The following is a 12,032-nucleotide window of genomic DNA, read 5'->3' as shown; positions in this document are numbered from 1 at the left end:
CATTATTTGTTAAGCAAATAGTTTTTTTCCGTGTTATGCATATGGTCATCCCTTTGCCACATTGCATAATTGTGTAGTGTTTATGGTTAATGCAGTAGCAACAGAAAATACCCAATATTAGCAGGTTTCCAGTTTTCCTAAATGTGAAGGTTTGCTGCTCTTCTGTTTTATATCCTCGTAAATTGAATATCTTTGTTTTGGAATATTAGTTGGACAAAACGAGCTATTTGACGATGCCACCTTTAGCTCTCTGAACTTGTGATGGGTGTTTTTCACTGTTTTCTAACATTTTACTGACTATACAATGAATTCATTGAAATAAATGATGAAAATAATTGTTTAGGTGCAGTCCTACTGCAAATCCCATTTGCTAATGCAGTTACACAAATAATTTATATGAAGCTGAATGCTGACTAGCTAGCAATGTGTAAGCTTTAATAGACGTCTGACGATCACCTGCAAAAGGCAGGTAGCTTTCTGAATTACTGACACACTAACAGTCTTCACAAAAAAAACAAAAACAACATGGGGCGCCTGGGTAGCTCACCTGGTAGAGCGTGCACCCATATATATATAGAGATTTACTCCTTGACGCAGTGGCCATAGGTTCAACTCCGACTGCTGCCCTTTACTGCATGTCAGTCCCCCTCTTTCTCCCCTTTCATGACTTCAGCTGTCCTATAAAAATAAAGGCCTAAAATGGCCCAAAAAAAACATCAAAATCACCAAATTGATATACTGAATGTTATTTATTATGCTTTTACCTTCTACAGTAACTATACAGAAATGGTTGATTTGATTTTGTTTTTTGCACACAGGGGGATTGCGATGACAAACCTGAGCCCCCTCAGACCAGGGACACCGCTGACCCGTTTGGATCTGGGTACTTGGATTACGTGTCGGACTCGCAGCTGAACACCATCGTTATGGACGTAAGGAAGCAGTGAAGGGGTTAAATCCCTGACAGTGGGGGAGAAAAAAGGGAAGGTTGGGGAAGCTAGTGACCCTTGGCAGACTAGCTCTTCAGAGAAACATCCAGTGTAAACAAGCTCAGGGTTTAGCTCATTAGGCGTGGGAAACCCAGTGGTGTCTTCTTCCACCTAGACAAACAACTTACTAATTGAATTGTAAGTAAGCTCCTTTGACCTCAAAGATTGTTAACAAGGACAGATTACCTTGTAACAAACAATCTGATTAACATGCAGGAATTCAGATTCGTACTCTCGTAAAATGAAAAAAAAAAAAAAAAAAAAAAAAAGGTTTATACGCCACTTTTTTTTTTATATCCATCCAACTTTTTTACTTTCTCTCCATTCAGTGAGGTGATGGAGAAGGAGGAAGATCTTGGTTCTGCAGACTGTCATGAAGATGCTACAGACCTGATCTGTGGACTCGTCAGAGAACTCTCCTCTCTAAAGTTAGTAAATGCTTCTTTTTCTATTCTGTCCAATATACAGTACCAGTCAAAAGTTTGGACACACTTTCCTATACAAGTAAATGAGATAGCATTTCCAAACTTATACAGTATATATATATATATATATATATATATATATATATATATATATATAAATAGTACCAGCACAGTACTGTGCAAAAAGTTTTAGGCAGGTATGAAAAAAAATGCTGTAAACTAAGAATGCTTTAAAAATGGAAGTGTTAATAGTTTATTTTCATCAATTAACAAAATGCTGTGAATGAACAATCAATATTTGGCGTGACCACCCTTTGCCTTCAAGACAGCATCAATTCTTCTAGGTACACTTGCACACAGTTTTTGAAGGAACTCGGCTGGTAGGTTGTTCCAAACATCTTGGAGAACTAACCACAGATCTCCTGTAGATGGAGGCTTCCTCAAATCCTTCTGTCTCTTCATGTAATCCCAGACAGACTCGATGCTGTTGTGATCAGGGCTCTGTGGGGGCCATGCCATCACTTCCAGGACTTCTTGTTCTTCTTTACACTGAAGATTGCTCTTAATGACCTTGGCTGTATGTTTGGGGTCGTTGTCCTGCTGCAGAATGAACTTGGGGCCAATCATACGCCTCCCTGATGGTATTGCATGATGGATAAGTATCTGCCTGTATTTCTCAGTATTGAGGACACCATTAATCCTGACCAAATCTCCAACTCAATTTGCAGAAATGCAGCCCCAAACTTGCAAGGAACCTCCACCATGCTTCACTGTTGCCTGCAGACACTCGTTATTGTACCACTCTACAGCCCTTCGGCAAACAACCTGTCTTCTGCTACAGCCAAATATTTCAAATTTTGACTCATCAGTCCAGAGCACCTGCTGCCATTTTTCTGCACCCCAGTTCCTATGTTTTCGTGCATAGTTGAGTTGCTTGGCCTTGATTCAATGTCGGAGGTATGGCTTTTTGGCTGCAACTCTTCCATGAAGACCACTTCTGGCCAGACTTCTCCAGACAGTAGATGGGTGTACCAGGGTCCCACTTGTTTCTGCCAGTTATGAGCTGATGGTACTGCTGGACATCTTCTGATTTTGAAGGGAAATAAGCTTGATGTGTTTTTCATCTGCTGCACTAAGTTTCCTCGGCCGACCACTGCGTCTACGATCCTCAACGTTGCCCGTTTCTTTGTGCTTTTTCAGAAGAGCTTGAACAGCACATCTTGAAACACCAGTCTGCTTTGAAATATTTGTCTGAGAGAGACCTTGCTGATGCAGTATAACTACCTATATACTATAATTGGTTGATCATACACCTGACTACAATCCTACAAAATCCCTGACTTTTTGCAAGTACCTATAAGAATTGATGCTGGTTTGAAGGCAAAGGGTAGTAACACCAAATATTGATGTGATTTTAGATTTTTCTTTTGTTCGCTCACTTTGCATTTTGGAAATTGAAAATAAACAATAAATAATCATTATTTATATTTTTGAAAGTATTCTTAGTTTACAGCATTTTTTCACACCTGCCTCAGACTTTTGCACAGTACTATCTATCTATATATATAGATAGGTATACTGTGTGTACACTACTGTCCATGCATCTTCAATGCATGGACAGTATGAACAACCAGGAAATGCCAAAGTGAGACTCGATAAAAACTTTGATGATTTGTTAATTGTAGTTGATAATCTATCCCACGGCCACAGGCGACCAGCAGACAGGGCAGATGCGAGTTTTACGAATTGGTACAGTGCACCACACAGAGTGTGGACGTTGGGATTGAGTTAACCTGGCTCTTGTGCACAACTGCGCATACGCCATACAGAAGCAGGATTTTGGATTCACTCCCACTTGCGAATCGAGTTACTCACTACTCGAGTGGTTCAAAAAGGATGTTTTGTCCGCGAGTCTAACGTCACTACTTTAACGTGGGTGGATGGTGTACCGAGGGAAACTCTGGGCAGCAAACCAAACTGATACACTATTAGTAGTAGCCTAAAGACAACTTGCCCACAATAGAACACATTTAAAACAAAAAAAAAATACAGATCTATATGAGGAAACATTTGGTTGAGCAGAGGGCTAATGGCAATAAAAACATGAACCTCTTCAACCTTCATTTGTTCTACTTGTTGTCAAAAGCAAATCTGGTAAAGAAAGTTAATAAATTATTAAGGACGATAATCAGCATTTTTTTCCCTCTGGTTGCTTTCTTCCAGTCGTAAGGTCATGGCCACTCATAGAGAGCTGGAGAACCTGCGCCGTGGCAGTAAAGCTTCCAGGAGCTCCAGCCGTTGAGGATTTGTTTCAAGTCCCTGCCATCCTGAGCTTATTGTTGCCCTAATGGTTTGTGGGTAATGAAGTCACTTTTAAATGTTACTATACAATGTTTTTTTTTACTCTTGTACTATTGACCGCTGGAATGTTCAGTTTAAATAGCTCAGTTGTTCTTGTTCTCCCTAAATAAAGCTGCGTGTTGTTTATTACGTCAGTAATCTTAAATATTCTGTAATGATGACGTCATTAATATATAATACATCCAGAGGTCTGCCCTATATGGCTAGCTTCCTATTCTATTTATTTTAAAGAATAGAGAGAGAGGACAAATTATACACAACACTGTTGTGAATTTACATATTTATAACTTCTGGCATACAATTAGTTCACACATTTCTTTTAACAAAGCAAGAAGAGCTGAAATGGCATTTTGGAAGAGCCTCAAGTACAGTATTCAAAATAAAACATTCCTCTAGAACAGGTATTTACACATCAGAACAAGAACAAGTCCCTCATATTTTAAAATATTTAAAATGCTGACATGGTCACAAGGTGTTTACATGCTACAGTAAAGTTATGACTGATGATGATGTAGTCTTATAAAGGTTTGACATTTATAATCCTTCAATGCATGGACAGTATGAAACTGGACATTAGGTGACCACGTTTTAAAAATGTAAAACAATACAGTCCTTTTGAAATAGGTATTGGTTTCTCCTCCCAAACATAATATCTGGCAGTCGTTACTGAACGAAGATGATACAAAATCCAGACGGACGCGGTTCCAGAAGGTTAGGTTGACAAAAAGAACAGCTGGAAAATCAACCTTAGCCTGTAAAAGGCTACACGGCAAACGTGCCAAAGCATGCAAATGAAAACCACACGCGTGCTAATAAACAAATCGACACTCAAATAATAAAGTATTCAACCTTATTGCTACCTATACCACCCGTTAGTTCAGCGTCTGCACTTGGCGTACACGGAGCTGTACGCGCTGTCCACTTTTGGGCAGAAGCGCTTAGTGTGAGCTTTGGCCCCGGTGGCTCCGCACAGAGGACACACATACTGCCGCAGATAGGGACACAAAACATCTCCGGCCTGGTTCTTCAGCCAGTGGGATCCGCAAACCAACTCGGACTCCCCGTTGTGCTTGCAGAAACTGCAGAACATGCGCTCAGGTGACGCCGGTAACAACGGAGGATCGGGGCTTTTGAAACGAGTGCTTTTCTTGCGTTCTTTAGGACCCCGGGAGCCCGTCGGTCTTGAAACTGGCTTCAAATTCACTGCGTCTGAAGGATCGGCACGAAACGGGTCTGTAGTATACCACAAAGCATCGGGTGGGCGTTGATGAGTCGAGCCTGGCAGCGTGGATATACCGTAGAGATGTGGCGCACAGGTTGCCCCGAGGTTGCAAACTGTGTTTATCCCTATGCGCACAGACATCAGTGTCTCGCACAGGTCATCAGATTCGGAGTGCGGTGCTTTAGAGGCTGGAAGTGCGGACTCATTGACCCTGTGCCGGCCCAGGATCTCTCTGATTGTGTCCGACAGTCCCATGTAGTCTCTCCAGGGCTGGAAACGTTTGCTGTCAGACTCCATGAAGCGCGGAAGGTGATGGAAAAGTCCCCAAACCATGCCGTTCGTTATAGCTCCTTCTCGGCCAAACGTCTTGTCTGCCAAACTCCCTTTCAGTGAGATGATGGGAGTTGTTGACTTTTGTAACAACGATGGAAAGGACGCCAGACACCCCGGCGCCAGGCACGCGTAACAAAGTTTTTTTTGAAGTTGGTAATTGTTAATTGAGCACAAGAGGTGAAAGGAAAAAACGCCCCACCGCGCGAGCAGCCAATCACATGAGCTCACTCCCGCACGTGCAGGTCATCATCAAACGAGAGGAGTGATGCCACCATGTCCACTAATGGACAAGAGTTCCATGCACAGTCACATGCCCGGTTTGCACACCAAGAAGCCCATTAGTTTTTAAAATTTTTAGTTTTCAGGTTTTTGTTTCTAATATTTAATATAAATAAATAATAGGGTGAATTTTTTTTTCCAATTTTACTAAGATACTATTAATACCAACATAAAAGTTTGGAATATGGTCCATTTAGGGGTAAAATGTATTTTAATTCATGCAGCAGTAACAATATAACCTTTAGGTGCTGGTAAAAGATTTGAAGCAGCAACCTTTCCTGTTGAATACAGCCACTACTTTCACTTATCCCCATAAAGATGGAAATATCTAAATACAGTGGTGCTCATAAGTTTATGAACGCATGCTAAAGTTGACTAAAAAGAGGAATAAAAAAAAAAAAAAAATCATCTTTTTGAAATTGATCTTAATGCCTTAATTAAAAATTTGGAAAAATCCAACCTTTAAGGACACCAATTTTCTTTGTGAATGAATAACGATCGTAAATAGATAAATGTTCTTCCTTAAAATACAGGGGGCATAAGTAAGTACACCCCTATGTTAAATTCCCATAGAGGCAGGCAGATTTTTATTTGTAAATGCCAGTTATTTCATGGATCAGGATACTATGCATCCTGATAAAGTTCCTTTGGCCTTTGGAATTAAAATAGCCCCCCCATCATCACATACCCTTCACCATACCTAGAGATTGGCATGGGGTACTTTCCATAAAATCATCTCTCAACCAGCTATTACACTAACTGAAATAAAACCATGCCGATCTCTAGGTATGATGAAGGGTATGTGATGATGGGGTCATTGCTATCAACTGTCTAATAGAGGCATATAAAATACCTTTGAAAAACACTTATCTGGTTTGAACAGAATAGACAATGTGTCCAAAAAAATTAAAATAAAATCAATTTACATCTTTTTCCAAACAGCACTGTGGAAGAAAATAACACTAGGAAAAAAATAAAAATCAGCCTTTATTGATTATTTTAAAAAGTGAAAACAGTAAGGTACAGCATTTTTTTTTAAATCACCACCTATCATCACAATTGTAGTCAAATGACCAGTCTAAGTGTGGAGCCTGTCTTGTGTCTGCTCGGCCTTCCCATGTCTCTGACTGGTCATCAAACTCTCTGGTTTTGAGAGAAAAGAGAGGAACGAGTAATAGCAGTGATAGAAAACATTTTTACAGTATCATTTGGGCCTGATTAGCTGTGTGTAAAAAAATAAATACAAATTAGTTGTATTTTTTTATTCTGCATCAGCAACACACATTGCCAGACTTAACTCATCCAAAGCACTGAGATTGCAGTGAATGCTTTGACCACAGGGAAAGCTGTGTTTTTCCCACGATTTATTTTTCTCTCTGAAAATGAAAATTACTGCTATCGCTATGAAAGCAGGATTTGACTAACCTGCAGTTGTATGACAGATTGAGGGCGGAGTAGAGCTCAGGAGTGCTGGGGGTTTGAACTCTGACTCTCCTCTGATGTGATCCAGAAACAGCGGCTGTCCCCGACTTGGTTGAAGATGGCGTAATGGGAAGACAGCAAGATATGCCGGTGGGCCCCAAACTTGAGAAATCTGCAGTCACGTACACATGTGTTAGGACTTTTGAAGTAAATTAAATTTCACCACATTAAAACATCAGTCTCCCATCACTCCACCCTTTAATTTAACTGCATACTCACCGAGTCCAGTGCTCTCTCTCCTGTTGTGGCTTGGTGCTCCTTTACCAGACAGAGGGGACTCCAGCAGATACTGCTGCTTCAGGACAGAGGCCTTCTGTTGCTCAAAATCACGGCGCTGTACACAAAAGATACAAGTTACAGAGTAAGAAGCAGCCTTTTAAGCCAGCATGCAGTGTATGAGGAAACTACTGTAAATGCACACAAAGAGGGAGAGGGATCTCTCCTCTGTTTGCTCTTCCGGACATTTTTTCCATTCCTTGTAATTTTGCCGTGGCTGAATCAAGGGTTTAAGGACAGAGGGTGTCGTACACTGTACGGATTTAAAGCCCTTTGAGGCAAATTTTCAAAACAATAACAGTCCCTACCTCATTTTCTTCCCACCTCATGGCTAAGTCGGATCGCAGCATCGGTGAAGGACTGCCTCTCCTTTTTAAAAGTCCGCCTCTGATGATCAAGCTCTGCCCAGCGCATCTGAAGACGTTCCCACTCTTCCAAAAAGTAGGAATCAGCCAGTTCACAGGGCACAGGCGAAGCAAAGCTGTCCTACAGACAGAAAATAGTATTGCTAAGTCTGACGCTAGCAAAAGTGTGTGTCTGAGATGGACAATCTTACCTGCAGCAGCTGCTGTTGTAATCTGACTAGCTGTTGACTCTCTTTCAGTTCAGTTTCTAGTTGAGCCAGGAGCTTGTCATGGTCAGTATCAACACCAGCGTGGCCTACAGTCAACAAAGACCACACATTGTATTCCTTTACACGAGTGTTTCTCGATCATTGGTTTAGCAAAAACAAAATTAAAGCTGAAGACAAATCTACAATTCTTGATATAGTCTTCTCAAAAAAGGCACAACTCATCAAAGCAGCACTTTAAAGATTGGTTAACCTGGGCGTTTACCTTCAGATGGGCCACCACCACCCAGTCTCCTCTGCACCTGCCTCCAACACTGAACCACACCTCCTGTTACGTGGTCACCAAGCGCTACCTCAGCTTGATCAAGCCTGCTGTCTTCAGCTTGGGCCTCATTCTGAACATCCACACCGTCTGACAGGGTCTTAAAAAAAATAAAAAAAATTGACAGTTCATTCTTTACCTCAGAAACAGTACTTGAGAAAACAATAACACACGTAACTTTAGTAGCTGGTTTGACGGCTTTACACACAGTCTTCCTCAGCAGATGGAGTTTCAATTTTTTCCGAACACAAGGACTTCTCAACCATGGTGGCTTAAAAGTTCAAGGAATGAAATCCAGAACAGCTACTAAAAAATGGACCTTGTATTAGGGTAAACTCTGCTTTAACTCCTTAACCAACTCTGCAGCAGCAACATCTGCTGAGGAAGACCATTTGGAAACAATAGAAAGCTCCGGGACAGCTAAATAAACCATGTAGTGAGGTTGTTGTTAATACTTTAGGTTCACTTAATATTTAATGAATGTCTCTTGGGCTCAATGACCAATGCTATTTATTGACCAACACCAGCCCTAGTCAAAGAGCTCTCTACTTTTACTCACATGCTCCATGTCGACTCTGAGTGCGTGAAATAAAGTGGCGATGCTGTGGCGCAGCTTCATCGCCTCCCTGAGCTCTGCTTCTCTGCGCTCCAACATCAGACGCAGGGTTTCCTCTTCTCGTCTACAAGGTGGAGAGAGCAAGTGAGGATGATAAAGGAGGTGTAGAATGCATTTAGAGGCTGTAATCAAAAAAGTGATGACAATAACAACTTACTTTGCAGTAGACCTGAATGATTTGATTGGCTGTTCTCTTTTGCCTCGACCCCCAGGTGCAAGGTTCAACGCCTCTATGGCTGGATAGAAAAATGCAAGATAGTAAACATTTGCGTGGTTTCAGTAAACATGCTATATATAAGCAAACATCTGTGGGTAAAATATTCTGTCAATGGAACTGTAACAGGACTGAGTGAGTCTCACAGGGTCCTTTTATATTGTGTCGGTCAGTCAGCTGAGACACCCGCTCCTTCAGTCTGTTGGTGTGCTGCTCTCGACGCCTCACCTCCACCTCCTGCTGGTTACACCGCAGCTGCAGACGAGTGCACTGGCGAGAGGGTAGATATGATTTTGAGAAATAAAAAGGGGAATAGTGCATTCAGATTCAGTAACAAATTGCACTTTGTCTGTCACACATGCAACTTACTTTGGCCCGTTCACATCTCAGCATGTCCTGAAGCCTGGCCACGTGCTCACCCATCTCCTTTAGTTGTTCCTACAAAGTAGAGGTTTAGTTCCCCCCACGCCCAGAAATAAAAGCATTCATCTATTTCATTCACTTCATTTTGACCCACTCTGAGGGAGTCTCCTTGTTCCCTGTGCTCCTCTCTGTCGGCCCACCAGGAGGCGCTGTGGGAGAGCTCATTCAGAGGGCTGGGGCTAGGATCCCTCAGCAGAAAGGAGTCTGTGGTAGAGAAGAGAAGCAGGCGGACATGTAGGTGGTGGTGTGGATTGGATTGTTTATCCAGCATGGTTTGAAGCTTTTGGCATGTTTCTATATTTCAGGTAAAAGGTGACAGTATTACCTGAGGACTCTGAGCGTTTTCCAAGTCTCTTCTGGCTTAACCTGGAAGCCATCTGGATGCCATATTCACATATTGGCAACAAGGGACATTTTACTCACATGTAATTGTAACGGGTATGCACCAAGACAGGATCGAGACAATATGTACACATACTTAGAGGACAAATATATAACTGTAGTAACAATGGATCAGTTTACATGTTTATGTAGTGCCTTACCTGAGCAGAAAAGTAAACCTTCCTTAGACAGATGCTGCCATTTTTATTTCCAGCTGATAGCACTTCTGCTAATTACCACAAAAAAAGGGCTGGATGGAAGCTTCAGGATCTGAAATGATTCAGTCCAACTGCTTCCTACCTAACTTTAAACTTGTGCGCATGATTTGAAAGTATTAACTACTTTTTATATTATAAGGAGGTGAAGGTGTTGTAAATCACATTCAAAGAAATGTCCATGATGGGAGGAGTAAACTTGATAATCGCTGAGACACCCAGATTTACAGGCTCAGCAGGTTTAGCTCACCACATTTTTTTTTAAAATCTTCTATGGAGTATAAACTGATTTAGGTCCCAAAATCTACATTGCGTTAGGGCATGGTGAAATCCATCAAATGTATTTCAACATGGTATTGCATTTTGTTTTCAAGACCATAAGTGGAGCAAACACAGCAGGATTTTTATTTTCCCCTGAAAATATATCACAAATATTAGTCTTAGAAATCTTTCAGGACTCTCTGTATATGAAACATACAACCCCGATGTTGATACATGCCGATTCTTGGGAGTTAACAGCGAGTTGTTGGTACGGGCCGGTCTAGTGCTATCCTGTACATTTATGACAGCATGGCCAGATGTCTGCCATAGTCGTTATTTGACCAGGCAAATGTAGTCCAGCAGTCCACCGGACAACAAAACAACCACCACATTCACTTTACTATGAGTAGATTCGAGTGACCAAATAAACAAATTAAACAAAGAGGCTGCAACTTCTATATGTCTTCTTTGACCTGTTCATGTGTTCTAGTCACAACATTAACTAAAAGCTTATGAGTCATGAAGTCTCAAACAAATTCAAAAGTGATACTTTAAAAGATTGATATCCAAAAATCACATACAGCAATTAGTCAGTGTCCGAAAAAGTAGTTTAATTTTTAAAAGGTTGCCCACATTAGCAAAGTTAAGAAAGATACAGGCTAACAGTAGTAAAGGTTTTGGTTGATTGGAATATGATTCCAGTGTGGAAAATGATTATTAAAGTCACTGCAGCATGATTCATTCAATACAAAAAATATTTTGGAAGTCTTGAACCGATATTAACGTAAGGCCTTGATGTGTTTTATATTAAAGACAGGAATATATAGGCTAAGCCTTAAAAGGGGAACTATGCAGGTTTTTTTTAGCTTAATTTACCTTAATTGAGCTGCTTCGGAGTCATTGGAATGGTTATATGACTTTTTTGAGTTGAATGGTGGTCGCCCCGCCTCCCCTAGCGCCTGTGAGTGGAAAAACCACCCTTGCAACTTGAAACTCAGCGTAGGGAAGTAGTGATATCAGGTCTCGCGATGTAACAAATTGCTTCACAGCACTGCACACATACGCCCATTCAGGAACCGACTAACAAGGTAGCAATGTTTTTTTACCACATCAACGTCATAGCTGAGCCGGCAAAAAAGAAGCAGAAAGCTAGGAAAGCATTGTCGGAGGAACAGAGAAAGAGGAAACGGCAGACTGACCGATCGAGGAGTCAGACAAGAGTAAACATAGCAGCTGCCAGATATCTATTCAAGCTGTGGGGGACCTCTATAGAGGAACCTACGAGCAAAAAGCAAAAAAAGCGAAGAAATGGCCAAAACTGCAGAGCGCCCCTTTAACAGGCTGTTAAATATATACAGAAAAATGGCTGGATGAAAGGACAGTCCCATGACCTGCACTGATAGGGTTTGTACCATGTTGCTGTACCTTATAATAGTAGTAGAACACCCTTACCATTGCCATAAATACATGAATCGTTGAAGACACTAATCAATTTAGTTCAAAAGCTACCAGTATGTTTGTTGGCCACATACACAGTGTTTTCTAAAGACTATAATATTAATACTGTGTGTGTATATATATATATATATATATATATATAACACGACATGTTCTGGTTCTTGAACAGCACCTGGTTTAAATTAATGTTTGACCTGCCCCACA

General features: G+C 41.1%; 2 protein-coding genes and 1 long non-coding RNA gene across 4 annotated transcripts; 1 reads left to right on the top strand and 2 right to left on the bottom strand.

Moving 5' to 3' along the window:
- Positions 1 to 1,324: 1,324 nt before the first annotated feature.
- On the top strand, positions 1,325 to 3,920 carry LOC114570849 (uncharacterized). Its single transcript, XR_003694592.1, has 2 exons — positions 1,325 to 1,417; positions 3,638 to 3,920. It is a non-coding gene; the product is annotated as an uncharacterized LOC114570849 (long non-coding RNA).
- Positions 3,921 to 4,040: 120 nt separating this feature from the next.
- Positions 4,041 to 5,406, bottom strand: nanos3 (nanos homolog 3). The gene has a single exon (XM_028601434.1). It carries the CDS (start codon positions 5,328 to 5,330, stop codon positions 4,653 to 4,655), a length of 678 nt encoding a protein of 225 aa, XP_028457235.1. The 5' UTR covers positions 5,331 to 5,406; the 3' UTR covers positions 4,041 to 4,652.
- Positions 5,407 to 6,583: 1,177 nt separating this feature from the next.
- On the bottom strand, positions 6,584 to 10,135 carry si:ch211-286b5.4 (afadin- and alpha-actinin-binding protein B). 2 transcript variants are annotated; one of them, XM_028605631.1, is made up of 13 exons: positions 10,056 to 10,135; positions 9,839 to 9,890; positions 9,608 to 9,717; positions 9,460 to 9,528; positions 9,237 to 9,360; positions 9,034 to 9,112; positions 8,820 to 8,940; positions 8,204 to 8,360; positions 7,924 to 8,027; positions 7,692 to 7,853; positions 7,311 to 7,425; positions 7,035 to 7,203; positions 6,584 to 6,752 (listed from the first exon to the last, which is right to left on the bottom strand). In XM_028605631.1, exons 2-13 carry the CDS (start codon positions 9,888 to 9,890, stop codon positions 6,650 to 6,652), a joined length of 1,365 nt encoding a protein of 454 aa, XP_028461432.1. In that variant the 5' UTR covers positions 10,056 to 10,135; the 3' UTR covers positions 6,584 to 6,649. The 2 variants fall into 2 exon arrangements, with proteins under 2 accessions (XP_028461432.1, XP_028461441.1); XM_028605640.1 differs by lacking the exon at positions 7,692 to 7,853.
- Positions 10,136 to 12,032: the final 1,897 nt, after the last annotated feature.

The sequence above is a fragment of the Perca flavescens genome, chromosome 2, assembly GCF_004354835.1.
Source record: "Perca flavescens isolate YP-PL-M2 chromosome 2, PFLA_1.0, whole genome shotgun sequence".
Classification (NCBI taxonomy): Eukaryota; Metazoa; Chordata; class Actinopteri; order Perciformes; family Percidae; genus Perca; species Perca flavescens.
The sequence above is the reverse complement of the archived record's forward strand: the minus strand, read 5'-3'. Positions and strand labels throughout refer to the sequence as shown.

Coding starts and splice junctions, on each gene's coding strand:
- si:ch211-286b5.4 (XM_028605631.1), bottom strand. CDS start 9,890: ATGGCTTCCAGGTTAAGCCAGAAGAGACTTGGAAAACGCTCAGAGTCC. Junction 8,941..9,033: donor TCATTCAGGTCTACTGCAAA/GTAAGTTGTTAT, acceptor TCCACCTTGTAG/ACGAGAAGAGGAAACCCTGC. Junction 7,204..7,310: donor GAGAGAGAGCACTGGACTCG/GTGAGTATGCAG, acceptor ACGTGACTGCAG/ATTTCTCAAGTTTGGGGCCC.
- nanos3 (XM_028601434.1), bottom strand. CDS start 5,330: ATGGTTTGGGGACTTTTCCATCACCTTCCGCGCTTCATGGAGTCTGAC.